The 23,172-nt window shown below is 41.8% G+C and overlaps 1 protein-coding gene across 1 annotated transcript in view; it reads left to right on the forward strand.

Moving 5' to 3' along the window:
• Positions 1-22,380, forward strand: part of IVD (isovaleryl-CoA dehydrogenase) — a 297,512-nt gene extending 275,132 nt beyond the window's left edge. Inside the window, exons 10-12 of the mRNA XM_086937401.1 lie at positions 4,062-4,166; positions 4,327-4,399; positions 21,958-22,380. Of these exons, the coding sequence (XP_086793527.1) occupies positions 4,062-4,166; positions 4,327-4,399; positions 21,958-22,091 (312 nt within the window). The 3' untranslated portion in view covers positions 22,092-22,380. The remainder of the gene's footprint in view (positions 1-4,061; positions 4,167-4,326; positions 4,400-21,957) is intronic.
• Positions 22,381-23,172: the final 792 nt, after the last annotated feature.

Below are 23,172 nucleotides of genomic sequence, written 5' to 3' on the forward strand. Positions count from 1 at the left end.
TGGGTCAATAATAAAGTCCCGGTGCCCAAAAACGAGACCTGTGTAGTGAGCCAGCCGGCCTCCACATTACATTGTTGCAACTTCAACTCCCTGGGCAGGGCTCGGACAGGGGAGTATAAATAAAGCGTGACGTCCGCGCTCGTGGCTTGCGGCACAGACTGAACTACGGTGTGTCCTCTCCCAGCAAGTAATAGGCCGCCCCGTTGAGTTACCCCTTAACCCGATCTCCTTAGCCCTCCATAGTATTGGGTCGTACCTCTGTGGGCCCCATCACAACCTGGTGGGGCCCACTGACTCAAAATAAACACAGTTTGTTGGCAAGTAATCTCTGAGAGAGATGTCCAGAGGAACTCCAGTTTGCATTACTTTCTTCACTGCCTTGTCTTCACCACTCCTGTCCAAAGACTCTTTGCACAGCCTTGGCAACCTTTGCTGCTGATGCTCAGTCTGGGCCTTGTGCACGAATGATACACTGTAGAGTGTTTGTTTCCCAGTACATGTATTTATCCCAATGGATAAACATTTTTAAAGACCAGTGCATTGCACATAACATACAATCTTTATTGTCCGTAGTGAGTGATAGAGTGCCCTAGTGATGTTTTATACAGCTTTCCAGAGTATAACCTTTCAACTGTTCTTAAATATGAATATTTCAATGGTTGTTGCATCACTGTGATATATTTTGCCACATACTTCTGAGGTATTAGTCTTTTGGCCAACAAACGTTTCACCCCTTTTACTGGCATGCAGGCCTGGGGCTTTATCAAAGCTGTCAAGGGGGATATGGTGAATAACATTTATTTTTATTTTTATTAAAATCGGATTCATGGTGCCACATAATAGGTGAGTATACAGCACTCATTTGCAAACACTGTACGCATGCTTTTTGAGGTTATCTTCGTACAGGTAAGATGTGATTGTGTGATGTGGGTGATATCAGATAATTTAGATTTATCTATATTCTATTTCAAGAGGTTTTAATTCTAATGAACACTGCATGCACCGCATGTTATAGTGGTATAAAGTTCCAGAAATACTCTACAATTTACCTGAATTCTTGGATTACATTTTGAGTTTTTTAAGATCATATTCTGCTGTCCTGAAAATAGGCATGCCAATGTGCTGCCTTATTTTCGTAGGTGTCATTGTTAAAAATGATAATATGGAATTGTGCTTTAGAATGTAATACGTTTGTCTTTCTGATATTGTATGCACTTCATGTTATAGGTCTACGGTGAAAATAAGATACATATATTATGTTCATTGTTGCTGAACTTTTAAATAAGCTCCAAAATTAGGCTGTAACGTCCTCAGGTGGGCGTAAAAAAGAAATCTACTATCATATATTGTAACCCTATAATTAGCCTTGTTAGAGAGTAAAGTTATTATTGGTAGAAAAAATAAGATTCAGGTGAACGTCTAGGGAACTGAAATTCCTGTTTAGTATTCAGTCAAATACCAGAATTATAGCAGTGGAAAATATAGCTATCCTGACAATCAGGACAAATTAGTCTTCTCAATCTAAGCCAGGTCTAACCCCAAAAAATTGTAACTATCCAGACTTTATGGCCCAATCAAACCAGTCAGACTTACCAGTCTCCGGCGAACAGGCCATTTATAATCCCATCTCTGGTGAAATGCGCTGTTGGTGTCCTAGTCAGCCGCTATTTTAAAGTATTTCCTGGCTTAGTCCTGTGTTTGTCTTTACCTTACTGTGATAACATGCCCTGTCGGTAGCACCATCTGGAAATGGAACATCAATACTTTAATTGTGAAAGGTTGAGAAAAAGCATTTGCTAGCTTAGTCTCATTTTTGTGTTTGACTTTACCTTTCCTCAATAGCTCCTACTGCTAGTGGCATCATCTTGACATAGAACATTAACACTTGATTGTTACGGGTGGGAAGATTTATTTCCAGATTAATTTGGTGATGCTTTACGGATACTATAGTAAAGATCTCTGGGGTGTCTGAGACTCCGCTCCTGATGGCATTGTATGTAGGCGCAATCTTTAAACCTTGTTAGCCTGGGCTGATACTAGTATTAGCAGCTCTAAATCTTAAGGATTGGCATTATGATTTACATTATTTTCAAATGGACAGCATAGAGAGTTTATATATTGATTTTGGGGAATGATTTATGAATATTCTGGAACAACTTGGTACTGCAGGGATATCTGTTGAGGCATACTCTTTATTGGTTGAGTAATCCTATACTAGAATAGGATTGTAGTGATCCAATGTACTATTTTAAGACATTAAATAGTTGCAGTTACATACATGTATATTGTGACAGAATTCCAAATACATAAGGTATTCTATCTGTCCATGTACATATGCATATTCTTTAATCATATTCACATTTGAGGGTGTTCCTGTTAACATAAAATATTGACCCCAGTAAAATGTACCTTCCCTTTATGATTTTGCATCTCTTATATTGTGATGTCGGGGAGAATATTTAGAAAGGTTTCTTTTTAGGGTCTGTAAATCAGTGTAAAAAATATATTTTGATTTCTCTTTGTTCAATAATCCTTCGGAGAAGGATTTTTAGATGTGGGGAAAAGTATATGAACCAGTCTTCATTGTAACTAGTTATGTAATTCCGCATCCTTGTTGAGTCCCAACTTCACAGTATTACATTTCAGTATAAGTTCACTCTCACGGTTCTGGAGGGTCAGTTCTTGGTTTCCTCCTCGTGAGTTTCTCCTTCATTTTCATTCCTGTCCATAGTGGATGTCAGTTGATGCTGATGGTATTCTTCATTGTGTTCTACCAAAGACCATCTTTTATCAGATTTCTGGATATTTCTATACTGTTCTTAAATCCTGCATTTGAGTGGTCTGATGGTGCTCTCTGTGTAGATTTTGTTACAAGCACATGTAATAGTATATACACCACACGTGCTCCCACAGTTCATCCAATCATCATTGTAATGTTGATACACAATTATTGTGAATTCCTTGGTTTTGTTTTTCCCAAGTTGACAAACTGAGTAGTTTCTGCCTGTGTAGAATCCTTTTGGTTTATTCAGGAATGTACCAGGTTTTCCCTTTTTTTCTATGAAGAATAATCAATATAATTGTTGGAGATACAGTAGGGCAAAATGTTAATGTAATCTTACTTTCAATCCAGTTTCAGAATGCTCACATTGTCCTGATAATGATCTTGACTCAATAAAGAACGAAACGCTGTCGACCCCCCACCCCCCACGGAAATCCCCCCATTGTATATATTCCAGTGGATTTTCTTTTGTTTGTGATACTTTGTTTATTTCACTTTCTCTCAGTCACAGTACGCACCCTGTCACTTATGTGAGCACCTGAACGTATCTTTAAAATCAACATGTTGTAAAAATACAATGATTAAAATTACACATGTTGCCCTACATGCTCTGCTCCGAAAGTGATTTAGTATCTATTCCAACCAAAGGTTTATATGCTTTTAGGACAGATCTAGGCCACCCTTGAACCACTGTACTCTTTATACATATTGTTTATAATTTGGCCCCACTGTACTACTCTATACGCCTGCCTTGTTCCCTACTGGTGTAACTTCAATGGTGTGTCCTGCTGTTTGACTATGTGAATGACCCTTCTGGAAATTCCGCTATACTGAATGTATTACATGTTTGTTGTCCCTGCTTCTTCTTGTTCTGAAAAATCATAACGTTATAAGAAAAAAAGATAGTCTTCCTGTTTATATCTGCACCCAATCCCCAGTCTCACCTTGTGACAAGTGCCTTCTTTAGCTTCTGTTTTGCAGGTCAATGTTGAAGGTTAGGGTTGTTTTTTTATCCTTTAAATTTGGGAAAATGTTTTAAATAAACCTGCAAATCAATATTAACTGCTGGTTTCCTCCTGTGCTCAGGTAAACCCTTTCCCCCCCTTTTTTTTGTGATGACCTGTTTGTGTAATTCATGATTGTGCAGTGTGCACCTGTTAAATTTGTAGTGCCCCAATGACTAGTGGACAGCTTCCTCCTTTTGAAATGTACTAACCCTAAGATTCTATCAATTAAAAATTCTAAAAATTGGTGCTAATGTTTTGTTTCTGGTTCACAGCTCATGCAGGGTAAGATGGCGGATATGTACACTCGTATGACGGCCAGTCGGCTCTACACATACAATGTGGCTAAGGCCTGCGACCAAGGCCATGTCAACGGAAAGGTGAGCTGTCCTTAGCAGACCTCCATGATGCTGCTGCGAATCTCTCCTACAATTGTTGAAAAACGTTTGCCCCATTATTTAAACCCTTGATATAGCAAGCATGTGAGAACTTAAAGGAAATAAAATAATCTTTGCTTTCATTTTTTTTTTATCCACTCAGGACTGTGCAGCGGTGATTCTTTTTGCAGCTGAGAATGCAACACAAGTGGCTTTGGATGGAATTCAATGTTTAGGCAAGTATAACAATAATCAAAAACATTTCAAAAGGGACAAGACCAACTTTGAATGAGGCTGTGCACCTTGGTGTCTATGGTCTCGCATCTAAACCAATATCACCCTGGAGGTTTGAACAGTTGCATCACTGATGTCCCAAGAAAAACATCTACATATCTTGGCACTGTCTAAAGTGACATGAAGAGCTCCTGCAGTTACAACTGCAAACAATGCATGCCTTTATATGCATTAAACATAGCTGTATGAATGCATGTCTACATGTACCGTGTAAGGCTTCTCTACCCATCACATCTAGATCTCCTCAAAAAGGACATTTAAGCGATATGTTTATGTAAATCACAAAAAAAATTACAGTATGGACGAAAAAGTCGCTACACAGGTAATTCGTGGAACATTTCTCAGAGAAAAAACATGAGTCTAAAGTATGGCTGTCCTAGTCTAGAACTTCCAATATTTTGAATAATTGTAAGCTATACCTATTTTTTAAAGGCATTAAATGCAGTTGGAGAGATGTAGTACTGCCTTCCACATCTAGATGTCCACATAAATATTACGTTGATGAGGGTTGCTGCATATTTGAAGACTTAGCCATTTGCAGCTTCTGTGATAGTCCTAGATGATCATAAGTTATGTCGGCAGTGATGTCATCTGTGATACCCAATATGAAGTCACTTATATAAACAGACGACTCGAAGGAACACATGCACAGCTATTTCATGTCTTCATGTCACATGAGAGCAAAGCTGGATCACAATCTTTTAGACACCCCAAAAATCAAAGTACATATAATTTCACCACCAATGGTTTTCCTACTAAACAATGTTCGCGAAACGTCCCCCCTCCCCGACATCAACCTAGCAGAGTAATAAAATGTAATTGGAATAACTCAATAAATGAGTTCTAGATTAGAGAAAAGTGAAAGATTTTTATTACAAAAGTTCAAGAATACGCCTTACGCAGTCATGGCATCAGATGCAAAGTTATACAGAAAATATAAAATCAGTCCTAAAGGAGCAGCAAAATCATATAAAGGTCAGACCGTAGCCCTACTTAACAAGAAAGTCTTCTCTGGTTTACCCCCAAATCCAGGGGATCTTGTACAGTATTCTTGCATAACAAATTAGTAAAATCCTCAAGTTTATCATAGTAAGATCATGAGCATCAACTAATTAGCAAATCAGAAATATGAATTTCATTACTTTAACACACAAGCACTTTCCCATTTTAAGAAATCATTCAGCTTTTTTCATGTTAAAGCCATACGGAGATGATTGAACAGAATATGTTGGACTTGGCCCTTTTTGCAGGGCCGTCCCCGAACTTTTTGCCTTCCAAGTTTTTTTTCCTCACCTGGTGTTGGTGGTTTAAGGACTCTGGGCACTTTAGCACTGTTGTCCAGTGGAAAGTGCATATGCTCTCTGTGGTAAACATGGTAAGATTGGTCTATACCTGTTTGGCGTATTTAATTTACCGGTCAGTCCCTTGTAAAGTGGTACCTCGGATACCCAGGGCCAATAAATTAAATGCTCTGGCGGGCTTGCAGCGCTGCTTGCGCCACCCACCAAAGTAGCCTTTCAAACCTGTCTCAGGCTTCTGCCATTGCAGGGCCTGTGCGCGCAGTTTACTGCCGCTGTGACGTGGCACATAAAGTGGGTGCCACGTCTGTGACTCCCCTTTTACTACATGTCAGTCACCCCTAAGATAGACCCTAGCTAGTCCTATGGGCAGGATGCATTGTAGGTAAAAGGTAGGACATGTGCCTTAATTGTGTGGCATGTCCTGGTAGTGACAAACAGCCATTGTGGTTTCTCACTACTGTGAGGCTGCCCTCTCTTAGGAATGCATTGGGGATTCCCTGATAAGTGTTTCAGTGGTAATTTCTGATATGAGAGGAGCAGCGTGATCACGTTTGGTATGATTGGAATAGTGTTAATAAATGCTGCGTAATGGGGTGCGCAGATTTATTGTCACTATTTTAGAAATGCCACTTTTAGAAGTTGGCATTTCTGTGTACTATGTGTCTTTGTGCCTGCCTGATGTGTATTGCATGTTTGGGTCTGGGGTGACAAGGACTGGGGAGGTGCCGTGACTCCAGAGGGGCTGGGTGAGTCAGCACTAGGCTAAATAGGCAAATCTGCATTTGGAGTAGTGGGAGGAGTAGACCCTGACCCTGACTAGGTCTGTGCCTGCCTTGTACAAAGCTGGCTCCGCCTCCCCTGTGGTGTGTCTGGGTCCAGGACCTGCAATGTGAAAGGTGACTGTTGTGTACTGTTAATAAAATATTGAGTGCCCCCAAGAACTGGTTTTAACTGGATCCCCAAGCCCTGTGCCAGGGCAGAACAAAGACGTGGCTAGTATAAATCTTGAGGGTGTGACCCCATGAAAGAGGTACCTGCTTGGAGATGTGTGACTGGAGGCACTGCTGGGCCAGGAGGAACTGCAATGGGACCCAGCTGCTGCTTCCTGTGGGTCCCTAAGTGCTGGCCTGCCTGTGCCCAGCTCTGCCTCTCTGCTTTTGGGGCCTGGGGTGCTGCAAGACTGCTGAGGTATTGAGTCCCTGGCGTGGGCTCAACCCGCTACAGCACGTGCTGAGTCCACCACCCTGGAGCGTGAGGAGCACTTTGCCCTAACTGTGCCCCTAGCGCTTTGCTTGTATGCCAGTGAAGAAATCAAAAAACCTTCTTAGGGGTCCCACTGATACTTGGTCCTGTTAAACCAACAAAGAAGAAATTGGCACAGAAGCTGAAATATAAAAGAACATCTTTATTATCCTCAAATGAGTGAGACCACGTCACACAGAAGCCTTAGCAACTGAATTTGGCAGTCTGAGGAGTACAGAAAACTGGGGCCTTATATATGCTTAGGGTTACATAGTCCTCATAAGACCAAGGAGCAGTCCTGGCTCATGTAAGCATGCAAAAATGACTAAGATGGCCATACAAGATCTGCTTGCTCAACAAAGTGGGAGGAGAGTTCCTTCTCCATACAGCAGCAAAAATAGCCTGACAGTTATACTAGAGAAGCAGGTGCATTCTACCAGCTAGGCCCTTCTGGGCATGTACGAAGGTGGAAGATGCTAAATATAGTTCGCTTCTAGGCAGATTACAAGAGTAGTCAACACTGAGGGAGGACAGAGCACATGGCAAGCACGTCGCAGCACATGGCAAACTAAAATGGCTGCCAGAAATACAAAATGGCTTTCATAAAATGGTTAAGATAACTTCTATATACAGGATGGCTTCTGCTAATGCTAACCCATTGCTGTCTGCTGAAGACATTCCTATGATCCAGTAGGAACATAGAAAATATTTACACATTAATTTTCATAATTTTATAAATTTTCCTAATTCATTGCTAGGTGGTCATTTTCCATTCTAAACCTTTCATTAAGCGGGTATATATAAGCATAAGCAGGAATACAAAAGGAATGGAGCATCAGGTCATAATTAACATACAGATTGCAGGAGAGAGTAATGACCACTATTACAAACAGAATTATCATCTTTCTAGTCCTAAGCAAAAGCAAATCTTAAAATCATCTAGTAAACATTTTCAGGGCGCCTATGCATTTCAGTGACTATCCATTTTGAAATAGCTAACAGGACATCTCTGATAAAAACATTTTCCAATTGACTGTTTAATGTTCTAGCCCTCATAAAAAGAAAATGTATCATATCTGGACCAGGAGGACCACCAGGCCATAGGAATTAGGAAGAAGAGCTGCAAAGGACTACTCCTCCTCAAAAATGGGACGACTAAAGGGGTACATTATTGACAAGAAAAAGAAGTCCTTGGGGAAATTGAAGCCGCTGTACAACCAACCAGAGGGGAGTCTTCTCCCTGTGTCCGTTTGAGCCTCACAGGCAGGCTCTTGTTGTTTCCACGGTGGAGCTGCACAACTCGCAACTCAAGAATCACAGCCCAGTTTCAAGGGAAAAGTCTCTTCTTTCAGGATAGGGCAGTCACCCACCAGGCAAATGCTCTTATCGATCCTGTCCAGTGTCTCAGGTAGTGCACCAGTTTTCTTCACTTCAATCTAACAGGCATCAGAGACACAGCACCTGTACCCTAATCTCAAGTCCTTCCTAACTCCTGTATTGCTCTGCTGGTGCACTGCTCATTCGTTGGGGCAAAACATTGAACCCAATGTGCTCGGGCACCTCTTGACCAACAAACAAAGGAGCAAACTTGTATTCACTTTAGGACCAGGATTCAGAGGCCTGATGCTAGGATCTCTGGAGCAACCCTTGTTTCAAAAGGGGTCACCTCAAGCAAAGCTTCCTCGCCATTCTGGTCGGTCTGACGCTTTCAGCTGGGCATCAAATACAATTTCTCATTTCTGATTTGTGACTTCGTCTTTCGCCCAAGACAGTGGCAGGGGGTACACACTTGGTCACAGGGCTTCCGCCTTCACTGAGGTCCTAGTTGCCAGCAATGCCTGTGCTGGTTACCTTCACTTTGGCTTCAAGCTGGACTGATGCTGACGCTGACTCCCCAGGCTGAATCTGATGTCCGGGCCCCTCTGGCAATGGTTGTAGGCAGCAAATATCTATTGGTGGACAGAACAAAAGGTCTTTAGACAAGGCACAGAAACAGTCTATAAACAGAGAGGATAGTGTTAGAATACTTCCTAGTCTTGGGACGCCCCATATATTAGCAGGGCACCCAATAATCACTTTCATCTTATCTATGAGAGAGTAAAAAAAAACAGCCTGAACCTATTGGCAAGTATAAAAGGAACTCTTTGGTGTACTAAAAAGATTAATACACCACTCAATCCCAAGCAGTCAAGGATTTCTGTATTCATTTAATAAATTGTGAGGAAAAGAAAATAACACAGACATACCCTAAACCCTTACTTTGGTGTATTCCTGTGTGCTAATCTGAAAACCCTCAAAAATAGGAAATGTTTTACACTTTTGCTCATAAACTTTACATTACTTGTACAGGACTGCAGACACTTCTAAAATGATTCTTCTTAATAAAAGCACCTACATTGTACGTTTTAGGACCATGCACTCATGTTATAGGAGCAACAGGAAAATCTAAAACTGCTTATTTAACAGGGTTTCTTATTTATAAAACATTTTCTTCAAAACATTTTTTGCTAAGGATCACATGGGCATCTTCCCTGCGTTCTACTTTTCAAGATCCAGACTATGCAACATCAGAATAAGGACTGTCAGTTTATTTACATGGACTAGCTAATAAAAAACTAGCACTGCCCTTTGCAAAACTATGTAGCATGGAATAACATACAATAATGGTGTTAATGCTAACACTTTTTAAAACAGTATTACTAAATAGCCAATTAAGTTTCTTATTGCTATTTCACAGACAGTTTAGACAGACAAAAAATGTGAGAAAAGGAGAGAGCAACATACGTATTACCTAGCCTTAATTTGTAGAGGAGCTAGCCTCCTTCCCCCCATTTTGACAGTAGGAAACCTGAAACAGGTTTCGCTTCTGTCAACACTATCAACCCCTATTTGTAGCAACTGGCCATAAACAAAGTTATAGGAGGGACATCGCACTTTTGAGGAGGTAAAGAATATGAATACCCAAACCCCAATTCTTCTTTCCCTGCACTGCCATCTTGTCTTTCAAAAAGTTTCAGATGTCAAAATGTCAAAGCAGAACTTTACTCTGGGAGCCCTGCCAGGCTTCTAAATATAGAACTGACATTTAACTCTTCCCTGCTGTCCTATTCTGTATGCGAATGCAGCCCCATTCCCCTGTTTGTCAGTTCACAGTTAAGGGAATAACTTTTGCTGATTTTTGATACATATTTTCAATTATAAGCCGTGTGCAATATACATGTCTAACAATATAGAAGTCAGCTATTTGTATTATACCTAAATGTATGCATTTACTGAAGCCTAAAGCACTTTAAAAACTTCTCTGAATGGAAATAAAATGCTGTTTAAATTGTGAAATTTAACCAATTTCGACTTTGATGTTTGGGGCACTTAAAAATGAATATCCTATAATTTTCTACATAATATTCATCCCCCAAATGTTCTCTAGATAGCCCAGGAGTGAGAAATCAAAAATAATCATATATACCGTTAAACAAATGAGTTTTTTACGCCTGCGCAGAGTGAAATTCCATATGCAAATATCCTCAATATGCGGTACAACACAACTTAAATTTAATTTTATTGCTAGGTGGTCACAGTATAAGTATTAAGCTTTATGAATATTAAAAAACAAATTTAAAAGCACGTATTTTTTTATTTTTTTTATTATAAATAAAAAAATTTAATAAAACCAATCATTTTTGATAATTCCACATGAAAAGCAAGCTGCATCTCTTGCCTATCATATTTAGACCTATTTAGTCACAAGCCTAAGCACAGAAGCCTAACTTGAAACATGAAAAGTTTTGCGCCACTTTTTTAAAAAGGACAATTATTTAACATCAGAACCACGAATATGCTTATGTAAAAGGCTTTAAGAATGGAAATCCCTACCTTAAACGTTTTCCTGGTTTCTAAAATAATGAACCTGATTTTTGTAACTTTTTAAAACAGCAGTCTGAAATTCAGGATTTTACCCCTTGTTTAACTGACAAAATCCTGGCTGAATCAACATTCCTGTCTCTCTGTGGCCTACGATCAAAGCAACAGGTGCTGCTAAGCGACAGTTAAAACCCAGCTGGTGGAAAGCTTTTTTCAGTGTTGAAATGTAAGCACAGTGACTGTCTATTTAAAACTGAGGCATTTCAATGCATGTTCTATAATATGTGTTTTAGTTCAGCAAGCATTTTACTTTAGATGAAGTGTTTATTTATTGCAAAACACACAATTTTGTTTTGAGGCCTATTTTATTCCTATTGAATGGGAATTCTAATTTTATCTTTTAAGCATTGGCAGTTTGTACATGTGCACAATTGCTTACTCTTATCAATTTAATAATAACATAGTTATTTAGCATATCATATGGTTAATTTCTGGATTTTTTTTTTAATTTTTATTAAATGACATTTTGCATAACAGACTGATGACAGCAAAAAAAACACGTTGAACTCATTCCAGACATATACAAAAGGGGGTAAAACACTCAGGACACACAATACAGCTTGCTTAAGGCTAGCAATTCTTACACTAAGAGCGCAATCGCTATTTACTTACAGAAGTTGCAATGTAAAACCACGAACCACATGGACATTTAAACACACATTTAACCCACAGATCAACATTTAAGGCAGAAACAAAGGACAGCCCACAGACTGTACTTAAACCAGACCATTTGTAAATACTAGTTGTAAGTCATATTTACAAGAAGCGCTTCTCAATAATATTCCAAAAGACTGCAAAAATAAAAACAGCCCAACAAACTGTTTTATTTCCAAGAAGCCAAAATACACTCAATTCACTAGCTTTGGCTGGCAGAACACCAAAAAATCGCTCTGCATATCTCCATTCATAAAATTGCGCGGAAAAAGGATCCTTGCTTGTATTCTGTCCATATTTGAATTCCATGGGGATACAGAATCACCAAGGAAGAAATATGTTTTATACCTAAACCTATCTAGCTATTCCCTCAAGGGAGCCGACTATGGTACCTCCAAAAAGCAACACATTCTTCGATGTGTGCTTGATAACAGGCATGCCAAAAATATTGCCAAAAATGCAAATATTATATAATTAAAGTAGCGCTTAAGGTACTCTTCGTATGTTGCGCCGTTCAAACAAAGTCAAACAGAGAAAAATCTCCTCATTACCTGCCTACATAAATTGCAATTTACATACATACTAATCAAAAGTTGGCCAACGCAAATCTAAGCCACAGTAAGTGTTACTAAACTACCTTACCAATCAAAGGGATCAAAACCAACAGCAAGTGCCGCAGAACGACTCTTACCAAACAAATGGTTGTCCAAATTCTAACTGTCAAGTTCTGAATGACCTAACTGTCTTTTTTTTTTTTTAGAATACTCACGCTAAAAAGGTTCTCAGTCAGGGGTGACATCATGTGGAGAATCAAAATCAGGAAGATCAGAAATATACTGGGCTGCAGAGACAGAGAATCCCCAGAATCTCCGTGCACCTTAGTAGAATCCTGTCCTATCCTTCTCAGTAGATTTCTGTCTCCTGACAAGATCACTTCCTCAGATAGCCATTTCTCTGATGGGCTCCACGTTCGAGCGCCATTTGAAGGAATCAAAAAACCTTCTTAGGGGTCCCACTGATACTGGGTCCTTTTAAACCAACAAAGAAGAAATTGGCACAGAAGCTGAAATATAAAAGAACATCTTTATTAACCTCAAATGAGTGAGACTACGTCACACAGAAGCCTTGGCAACTGAATGAGGCAGTCTGAGGAGTACAGAAAACTGGGGCCTTATATATGCTTAGGGTTAAATAGTCATCATAAGACCAAGGGGCAGTCCAGGCTCATGTAAGCATGCAAAAATGACTAAGATAGGCATACAAGATCTGCTTGCTCAACAAAGTGGGAGGAGAGTTACTTCTCCATACAGCAGCAAAAATAGCCTGACAGTTATACTAGAGAAGCAGGTGCATTCTACTAGCTAGACCCTTCTGGCATGTGCGAAGGTGGAAGATGCTAAATATAGTTTGTTTCTAGGCTGATTACAAGAGTAGTCAACACTGAGGGAGGACAGAGCACATGGTGAGCACGTGGCCGCACATGGCAAACTAAAATGGCTGCCAGAAATACAAAATGGCTTACACAAAACGGATAAGATAACTTCTAAATACAGGATGGCTTCTGCTAATGCTAACCCATTACTGTCAATTTACAACACCAGGAGCGCGTGGTGGGCATTTTTGGAGCTAATTGCTTGCGCCTGAGAAGAGTGGTACAAAACGGGGTGGTGATGGACGGAGCATCTGAATCAATCAAACACTCACACTTGTGTTTCAATATATGGCATAGGTTTTTGAGTGTTTCTTCATTTTGCTCAGTAATTAATGCATATGTGATGTCAAAAGATGTATTCTGCGACCTCACTGGATCTTTAAAAATCTTTTTACTTAACCTAAAATCCTCACAAAACCACTTTTTCCCACCCCACTCCTTTTCACTCTGGGCACATTGCATATATTGTGAACAATTTTTTGTCCTACATTACAATGGTGAGGATGTGATTAAACAACAATCCTCGCACACAGTGTTTCTTTATTGTTATTTTTGGTTAATTCAGTGATATAGTTTGTCTTGTATTAGAACAGTACATACTGGGACCCCTTTCCTTGTAATATTGCATAATATAAGGGCCTATGTGATGGCAGGATGTGGTGTGTGATTACTCCAGTGCACTGTTTCGGTTTAGGGTTTGCATAAGGTGTTCATGCTAAGTGCCACTGAGGAGCACTGCTAATGTAGGATATCTGCCTATGGTGGTTTATACCTAATGTGTTTGTCTAATGTGAATGCCTAAGGTGGTTTATGCCAAGTGCTAATACCAGTAGTTACTGGTTGTTTTATTTTCACTACTTTTGATTCTCATGTAAATGTAAATGTAGGTGTACTTATATAGCGCAAACTGTCACCCAAAGGGCATCCTGGCGCTTGCTTAGGGAACCCGTCCTGGTATTCCCCTGTGAGAGGCCCCGGCAGGGTATCCACAAGGTGAAAGCCAGGCATCCCGCCGCGAGGGGCTGTTGTGGAGATTAAGCAAGCTATTGCCCAGAGTCGCAGAGCGTGAACCCGTGAGTCGAGAAGGCACCGGAGCGAGAATTATCGAGACCGTGGAATTTTTAGCCCAAGACCCGCCGAGGCGGGGAATTGAACCCTGGTCCAGGGCCGATCTCAGCTTCCGGGTCTGCCGCCTCTAACCCCTGAGCCTCATGGTGCTGAAAGTGGCCCGATTGGCCCTGTCCTGTATATAATCCCCTGTAAAGTAATACCGAAGTGCCAGTTGGCACAGTGTATATTTGTGATTATGATCTAATGTCTTTATGAGTAATACAAAGACTATTTTTTATATACCCTTGTGTGGAGTTTCCTTTGTGGTGTGCCTAGTTTGTCACTGCTGTGTGTTTGTGTTGCACAAACGCTTTACACATTGCTTCTGGGATAAGCCTGACTGCTCATGCCAAGCTACCAAGGGGGTGAGCAGAGGTTCTCTTCAGTGTGCAACTCCCTTGCCCTGACTAGAGTGGTGGTTTTTGCCTGGCTGAGGCGCTTGCCCTAGCCAACCAGAAATCCCATTTCTAACTGAATATAAAACAGTTTACAATATTGTTGTGCCTAAATGAAAAAGACCTGTCTATACACCAGAACTACAGCCTTTGTAAATTGCAAGTTAACAGGAACACAGAAAAAGGTCATTGAAAGCTTTGTATTTATCGTGTATCCCAAACAGGAGGGCAGGTCTATGTAGAATTAAACCACGTTCCAAAGGATTTTTTCAAAAATATTACTAATATATTTGATAGCATTTCTCATATTCAGTTAAGTTAGTGCATTACATCAAAGTAAAAAGAAATTAAGGTGAGCTCCCATACAAAGGTAAAAGTTGATGGATGTATTCATCCATGCAGAGCCAATAGTTTTTATGCATTGTTCAGTGAATGGCTGTAAAAAGAAATCTGTCCGACATCATTTCAGGCGGGGAGGTCCAGGTTACAGAGCCGACAAGCTACTGGGCCCCAACCAATGCTGTTTGAGGTAGTTTACCACTGGTTTCCTTGGGTCAGTCCTACTATAGCTCTGCAAACTGGGCCATGTAAAACCCTTTTTGCACTTGACTCTAAGAGGAGGGAGGTCAAGCAGTCGCAGGCGTTTGAAAGAGGTAGCGTGGGTGGCAAAAGTTCAGTACTCCACAATCACCCACCAGACACAATAACTCGGTGTCCAACCCGTATTTGTCTTTTTTTAAAAAAAATGAAGTACTTTTAATCACACAGCAGCATTAATAAATACTACACAATCCAATTTGTGAATACAGGGTGATTTAACCCAAACTAAGATCCGCCATTCTGCCTCTCCACGATACCCTGGTAGGTGCTTAACACCATCTTGCTCAGTGCATCATCTCTTCTGGGTGACTCTTAGTTATAGTCACCAGTAGTTGAAGTTAAGTTAGGCTTTTATTGTTCAATTACTTAAAATCATTACAATATACTAACAATATTAAAAGAAAGAGAGTTAAAATACGATGCTTGTTACTGCAACCTGGTAGGGCATAAAACCGTAAAACCAATATCACAATCTGGTTATAAAGTACAAGTGCAAAATGTATTAGACTTAAGAGGGAGGTTTGTCCGAGACACTCTTGCTTGCTAGCCGACCATTTTCTTTTTGTGGCTCTATTTTCAGCGACGGTGCGGCTCGAACTGATTCTATACATTTCCCCAGCCCTGCAAATATTTGAGCTGTATTAGAAGAGAACACAAGTCTGAGACTTCTTTGCACCGTACAAGGCCCTGGGCTTTGCAGATAAGAAGAACTAGTCTGAGCCTCTCTCTGGCTAACTTGGGCAGCAGATGGAGCCAGGATTCCTGATGGTAATTACAGTCGACATGCAGCTAAATTGTCCTGCTGGGCCCAACCTTGATTAAAGACCACAATGGGCAATGCAAGAAGTCTCATGTAGGTGATATTTTTTCGGGCTTGGACTGTCAGTGCTTGCTCGAAATAAGGCTGTGGTTTTCCCACTATGTAGGAGGCATCCAGTGATGAGAAATTGGATTGAAGGTGTAAGCCAGTAGTTATTTTCAGAGTCATTAATTAGGCACAGATGCAGATTGCATTCCCCCACAGTTTCAGATGCTCTATCAGTTTACTCATCCTTATCCTTGTTATTGATGTGGGCAGAAATAGTCTGAAGTCCTCACACTGGAGTCAGCGTGTTGCCGTTTCTTTAGCCCGCCTGCTGGCAGACAAACAGTACTTAATATTGGTTCTGTAGCAGATGAAGGGGAGTTACGCCTCCTTTTGATGTGAAGACCCTAGTTGCAAAATAGGTTTCCTTCAAATGCAGCTCAGTTGTAGTGTTGTCTTAGTTAACAGTGTCTACGGCAGTTGAGGCCTTCCACTGGCTGATTGTGGACCGCCCTATGGCAAAATAGTTGCAGCCTCCACCAGGGCCATGGTGCAGCGAGCATGTTTTCCTGTCAGTTGAAGGTTTTGGGTGCAGTCCTCGACAGGAACCATGTTGAGAGACTGGGAGACCCATCACAGCAAAGATTACTCCTAGCTTCACTCTCTCTGGGTGTTCTTCACATTGGGAGCACATCAGGCTTCTCCTCCTAGATACTTTGTCATTATGCAGGGCCAGGCAGGCCCCTTCCCTCTTTTAGTAGGCAGGTTTCTAAGCGCTAGGCAGATGCTCAGATCCTACTGCAGAAAGTGCGAACCTTGGGTGATGTCCCCTCACCTCTGGGAGACTGTCAGGCAGACATCAGCCCTAGAAACTCAGCAGCCCTTTGAGTACTCTGTAGAGCTCTCGCTTTCTTGGTCATGAAGAACGTGGAACAGGAACAAAGTGGGGTGGTTTGGATCCCACTTTTATACTCCTCTTCCAGTTGCAGGATGTGTATCCACTTTCTCTACTTTCATAACTGGTTTAGGCTGGTTCTCTTTTCTAGTGTCCTTCTCACAGCGCTCTCCAGACATAACCTTTGCATAAGGTGATACTTCTCAGAGCATAGGGCACCAGGGCTTAATCCAATCAGGTAGCCACATGACGAAGTGTGAGTCTTCTGCACTTTGCTGTCCTCAACCTTTCTGAAGCTTTACTCCAGAACATACAAAAGAGCAGGCCTGACTTAGAAATGACCAACCTAGAAACTGCTGCCCAACCTCTCACCTTTGGCATAAACCAAATGGCAGTGATCAGCAAGAAATAATCAGTCACTCCCTTCTAGCCAGGCCTTCATGGAAATTGTAAAGGTAACTGTCTCCATCATCATCGCTTCATTGTATGGATCTCCACCCTCCAGTAATAGGAATGCAGGCAGTACACCTCCACTGACAGAGAAAGCAATCTACCTCCTTCATCTTGTGCCATGCCAAACCAGGAGCATCCACCATGGATCACACTATCTTTAGAACTCATGCATGCAGTGTTACTAGCACAGCTGTACTAATTGATTCTATGCATGCACTCAGCTTGAAGGATGTCAGGGAAAAGTTTTAGGCTTCACGTAATTGTGGGCTTTTTACACAAGAGAGGTCAGTAGGCCACACTGATGCTTAAAAGAAAGGTCTGCTAAATAGTAAGGTCACAAAAAAATGCCACGCTTTTACCACTGCTTTGCTGTCCTTTCTCCACTTTGCTTGGGTTGCCCCTCAAAGTCTCAGGACAGGTAATGGACCTCACACTGTCATTGACAGGCCTAGGTCTCAGACCTCATGCTAGATTAGCATGACAGCAGGGCCAAATTAAATCTAGATCTCAGTTTAACCAGCAGTAGAGCCCTCAGGGCAGAGGTACATAATAGTTAACAATGCAGGGGGCATTCCTGTCCGATCAACGTCATAAGCTATGGGCGACCAACAGTACAATTGTGTATATTGCATGGTGCAAACTATTAATTCATTAATGGAATCAAGAACACCACATAGCCCAACAGTAGTTAAAGATGATGATGATACATTTGTTTTTTTACTTTTTCAGGAACCAAAATCTTTGACTACGGTTAGACTGTTAGCCATTAAATGCATACAACCAGTGCATCGAAAATGGAAACGCTTTCAATCCTGTCTCTTTACATCATTCTCTTTTTATTTTTTTATCCCACGACAGTCCTGCCAAGTATCACGCATCAGGCGTTAGACTAACACATTTCAGTGCTGTGCTCCGCATCACCGCACTGAAATGCATTGTCACGCATAATGTATAGTCTTGGAGACGTCACAGAAAGCAAGATGCAAAAAGTCTGTGGCAGCGTGCCTCAGTGCTTGTGCAGGCTGCTCACGTGGGTTTGGGTGCCCTCCTAGCAGCTCAGGATCAGCCTCACAGAGCGGCAGGCAGTGCTGCCTGCTACAATGTACCTTTTGTGATCTCTGTGGGAAGCACAGCGGGGCTCTGAGACTCTAGGCTGCCTGAGTGATCATGTGACCCGGCCAACACGAGGCAGCATGCAGTCAACTGACCATGGTAAGATGGTGAGAGGCTTAGGGCCGGTCATCACCGGTGCAGACACGCTTCCTCAGCCTGGTGCAGAAGAAGGCCAGAAAATCAACGAACGCTGTAATTTAAGCAGCCACATGTCAGAATAACACCATCTAATTAATTTAATTTTAATAGAGAGAATGATTTATTATTACAGTACTGCTACTGCACCAAGCGCTGTATTCATTATGGCTCCCATTAGGTTGAACAAGGAGGACAGCAGCAGTCGGGCGCGCGGCTCCCCAGCAGAGGCACCAGCAGCCTTCAGTTGTGCACATTCAGGAGTGTGGGCAGCAGAAAGCATCATTGCAGGGGTTATTTCCAGCCAGGGATACAGCCAATGGCAAAGAGGGGGTCTAGCTGGGGGATCATAGCAGGCATATTTAATTCTGGTGATCCTGTGGGAGAGATGAAGAGCAGCACTACAGTCTGTTAGTCTAGCCAGGGGCTCAGGTGGCAAGGCAAGTTCACAAGAAGCCCCGCAAACCATGTGGGTCGTAGGAAGCTTGAGGCAGGACAGCTAGGAGGTGGTGGTATCCGGTGAGCAGAAGCAAACTGTTTGAGGACACAAGCATGTTCTCTAGAAACGCAGCAGACACCGCCGCTGGTTCAGGCATAGGAGCTCCCTGGAGGTGCTTCAACAGTAGTAAGAATACTGTTCTGGCCAGTAGCTTGAGTTACTGGCCCGGGCTGGAGGCGGTTGGACATGCTTCTGCTAAATAACTAGAATGTCATAAAGTAAAAGAAAATCTGTGCCTTGTGTGTTTTAGACTAGTCTTACAGCCTGCTGCATGACACGCTGGTACAAGTACTTGTAGGTCATATCGTGGGAGACACACTGGACCCTGGCCAGGGGGGGTCGAATGCTCAGCTTTAGGATTATAACCTCAGTCAGCCTCTTCTCCTGAGGCTTGTCCTGTTCCCCCCCTCCCCGCCCCCAGTTATGCCTCATTGTATTGTAATGTTAATTGCTTAGACTAGCCATGCAACTTACTCTGAGCCTAAGGTTAATAATAGCAGGTGGTGCCATGCTGTTATCGACAAATTGATTTTTATTAAATAGCTCAATGTGTCTTTTTGAAATAAATTGTCACCCCTAGGTAAATGTGTGCCCTTCCATTTCTGGTGCTTTTCAGTGATTTTCAGATCTTAGTTTTTTTTCTCTCAAATGGGTGTAATTTCTGATATTTATATGTTTCACTTATCTTCATTGCTTGCTTAAACTTGCCAGAAAGTGTCACTCATAGTTGTTGAAATGTCACTCATAATTACACTGAAATTATAAAAATGTCACACATAACAATCTGAAACCTTGGGAGCTATGCACTGTCGCTTTTCTTCCATAATGGGGTATTCAGTGAAGAGAGAAGAGGAGTTATCTCTGCCCAGTCTGGCTTCAGTAACAATCGCCAACAATAAGCACAGGCTTCTATTCACACATTGTTTCTTTCTTGGCCCTCCTTTTCTTTCAACATATTTCAAAGATTTCTGTAAAATTTTCCGCAACCCATTCCCCTTTGGCCATGGATCGAGTACATTAAAACTGTAGTATTGTCCGAAGAGCCACGTGTTTGATTCTGCCTCCAGTTACTACATACAATAAATATATTTCTCCAAGGATCATGTATTCCTTCTATTCTTGGAGTACCTAGATCTGAATTTATCTGTGCAAGCACAGATAACTCACTAACGTTAGCTGTTGTAACGAAGAACACCCTTTGTTACTGTAAAATGTTTCAAAATAAATTGGCATACAGAAGAAGGGTTGGTTCAGATGCACAATATAAAGTTCTCCATGGTCTCCATGTTAAAAACAGATGATCGTAAACTCATGCTCCCCCTGATGCCCCCAGCATCATAGCGGGCGATTGCTAGCATACTGTTAGGGGAGAAGTGTGGAGCAGCTGCCAGAACGGCTGACTCCAGAGCACAGGGCTCATGGTTTGATCCCCGGTGCTGGCGGCAGCTCCGCTTCATGTGACTGTGGACAATAGCTCACTCAATCTCCCCAGCGGCCCCCCCTTGTAAGTCAAATCTGAGTGGTTCCTTATTCTTACTATTTTTATCAGCGTTCTAGAAATAAAAGCGTTGATGGGCAATTGGGCCCTCTTCAGATCATTGGCAAAAATCAATAGGACCAAAATGTCCTCCAATGCTTCTCATAGTTCATCATGTCTCTCTTCATGACTTTGGCTCGGCCACAATGTGCTGTGGGCTGCTGATGAACCACTCATGGGGTTGGGCCCAGTGGTCGCGGGATGAGCTCAGACTCATCAAACCGTAGTAGTGGTGACTGCTGTGCTGCCATTGCAGCAGCAGCCAAAACTTTAATTCATGAGCTGCCCCTCCCCCGTTGTGCCGAAGGCGGCAGGATGGACCCACTTATTAACCCCTTCCATGCTAATGACAAGGTCAGCTCGTCATGGGTGTTACCTGCGCTGCGCTCATGACGAGCTGACCTTGTCATGAACAATGGGAAAAAATTAGTGCTAGCGCCCAGCGGGAAAACCCTTAGCAGCCAAGGTGTTAAAGTGTCTCAGATGTCCTGACCTCAGTGGTACTGTTTCGGTAGTAGCCATTGGGGCACTGACTCTTGACTTCAGTGAATGTAATGCCACGCTGCGATGACTGGTGTTGTGTTACACTGTAGCAGTGTAGCAGCAAGAGCTGCGAGCAGCTGGTCCCCCCCTAGTTAGCCTACCACTGCCAGAGCTTTCAGTTAGGATGGTGCATGTTAGCAGCGCTCTGGCTTGACAGCTGAGGAGGCGTATAATGCGTGACTTTGCATTTCAGTGCAGTGATGCAGACCGCCACACTGAAATGCGTTATTCTAACGCCTGATGCGTGGTACTTTGCAGGGCGGTATTTCGTGTTAGAAATGCATGGTAATACAGAGTCTAGCTCAGTTTTTCTGACGGGTCCTTCAGGCATTTCTCTCCACTGACTACCTCTTTTCATCTTCATTCCTTATTCACAAGGTATTTAACGTCTCCACTTCATTTCACCCTCGGTTTTTTTCAATTGCCTTGATCTTGCCTCATCTTTTTATGCATAATGTACTCTTTGCTCCTCATTGCACATTCATCCACCTTGTCTATGGTGCCATTAGCTCCACATCTTCATACATTTTCAGTAAGCTCTGCTTTTAATAGTCTGCAATAATGAATTTTCTTTATCCACCATATACTTCATTTAATTGCATCTGACTCTATTGTTTTCTAGAAAGTTGTTTCGTAAAAAAACACTGTAAGAATCTTGTAACACTTAACATTTTATGCTTATATTGTGGAACCTTCCACTTTTTCTTTGCTGACAAATTTTAGCAAATACGAAGATTGCTTTGCTTGTTGTATTCAATGTTTGGTACGACATTTGCTTATGAGAGGCACTGCTTGCTTATTAAAAGTTTTAGTTCCTCATACCTGTCCTCCATCTTCACTTCAAATGCATATTTTTTTGTTTCAGGTGGAAATGGCTACATTAACGATTACCCAATGGGTCGCTTTTTGCGCGATGCAAAGCTGTATGAAATTGGCGCAGGCACTAGTGAAGTGCGTCGACTAGTGATTGGTCGGGCATTCAATGCACATTTTAAGTAATCTTGGAGTACCAGCTCTCAGCACCAAGAAGCCTTCGATGAATACAGCATGGAGATTTTAGGACCATTACTTTCATTGTGTTCCCTTTCATCCATGCAGTCAACAAAGTGTGTGGTTGATTTAGTAAACAGTTATTGTTATTTGGTAACTAATCATGGACATTGTGGCTGTCAGAGGCAAGATTGTGCTCATACCTGAAGCTATATTTTAAACATCTTTTCATGTTTTCTGATACCTAAAGACTTTGAAATGTAATTATGTAAACAACAGTAAATTTATATCAATGGAATACACATTAACAACTATTTTTTCACATTACATTGTGTTTGTAATGGAAGTCGTAAATTGTAGACATAGGGTAACCTCCAACTTCTTGAAGGCTCAACCTCCAGCCCTACCTAATTTTAAGATAGGTAATGTATGTTTTAGAAATAATCCAGAGGTTACAATTTGTATTTTTGGATTGGCAAAATGTGGGAAGAGAGCGCTGTCTAGGCGTGAGGGTCGCCTGAGCTCACCCAAAGCCCAACATCTTGTGTTTGACACTACATTGGGTTCACTTTAATTACGGCAACTGGACCAGAAATACTGCATCCCTGCGGAGCCCCATCAGATTGTGATGTTTTGCCCGAATGCAGCACCACAAAGTAAGGACTCTGCCTGGCGATGATTTTGATACTGGCTGCTACCTCGGCCTTCTGAACTAGATATCCGGAATTCAGCTGAATTTACAGTAACGATGAAATCAGCACCATTGGGTAATGCCCCCTGCACTCCGTTAAGTGATGTATCCTTGAAGTGATGAGACGCTACTGTCAATCCAGTGCCGGTGAGAGTACTGCTCATGTGCTCTACTCGTTGCAAATCATGAGGTAAGTTGAGACCAAAGGGCGTTTGTGTTCATAAGATATTTATTACCAAACCAGAGCAACCTCAATAACACTCAGCAGCTCCTACCATCCCATGCCAACTGCCCCACCACCTTGCGCAAAGCTCCAGAGCCCGATCCAATGATGCCTTCTAAGCCACCTGATCATTTCTGATGCAACGTCTAGTGTGTTAAAGGTGCTCTATTGGTTAC

Source organism: Lissotriton vulgaris, chromosome 9 (assembly GCF_964263255.1).
Source record: "Lissotriton vulgaris chromosome 9, aLisVul1.2, whole genome shotgun sequence".
NCBI lineage: Eukaryota > Metazoa > Chordata > Amphibia > Caudata > Salamandridae > Lissotriton > Lissotriton vulgaris.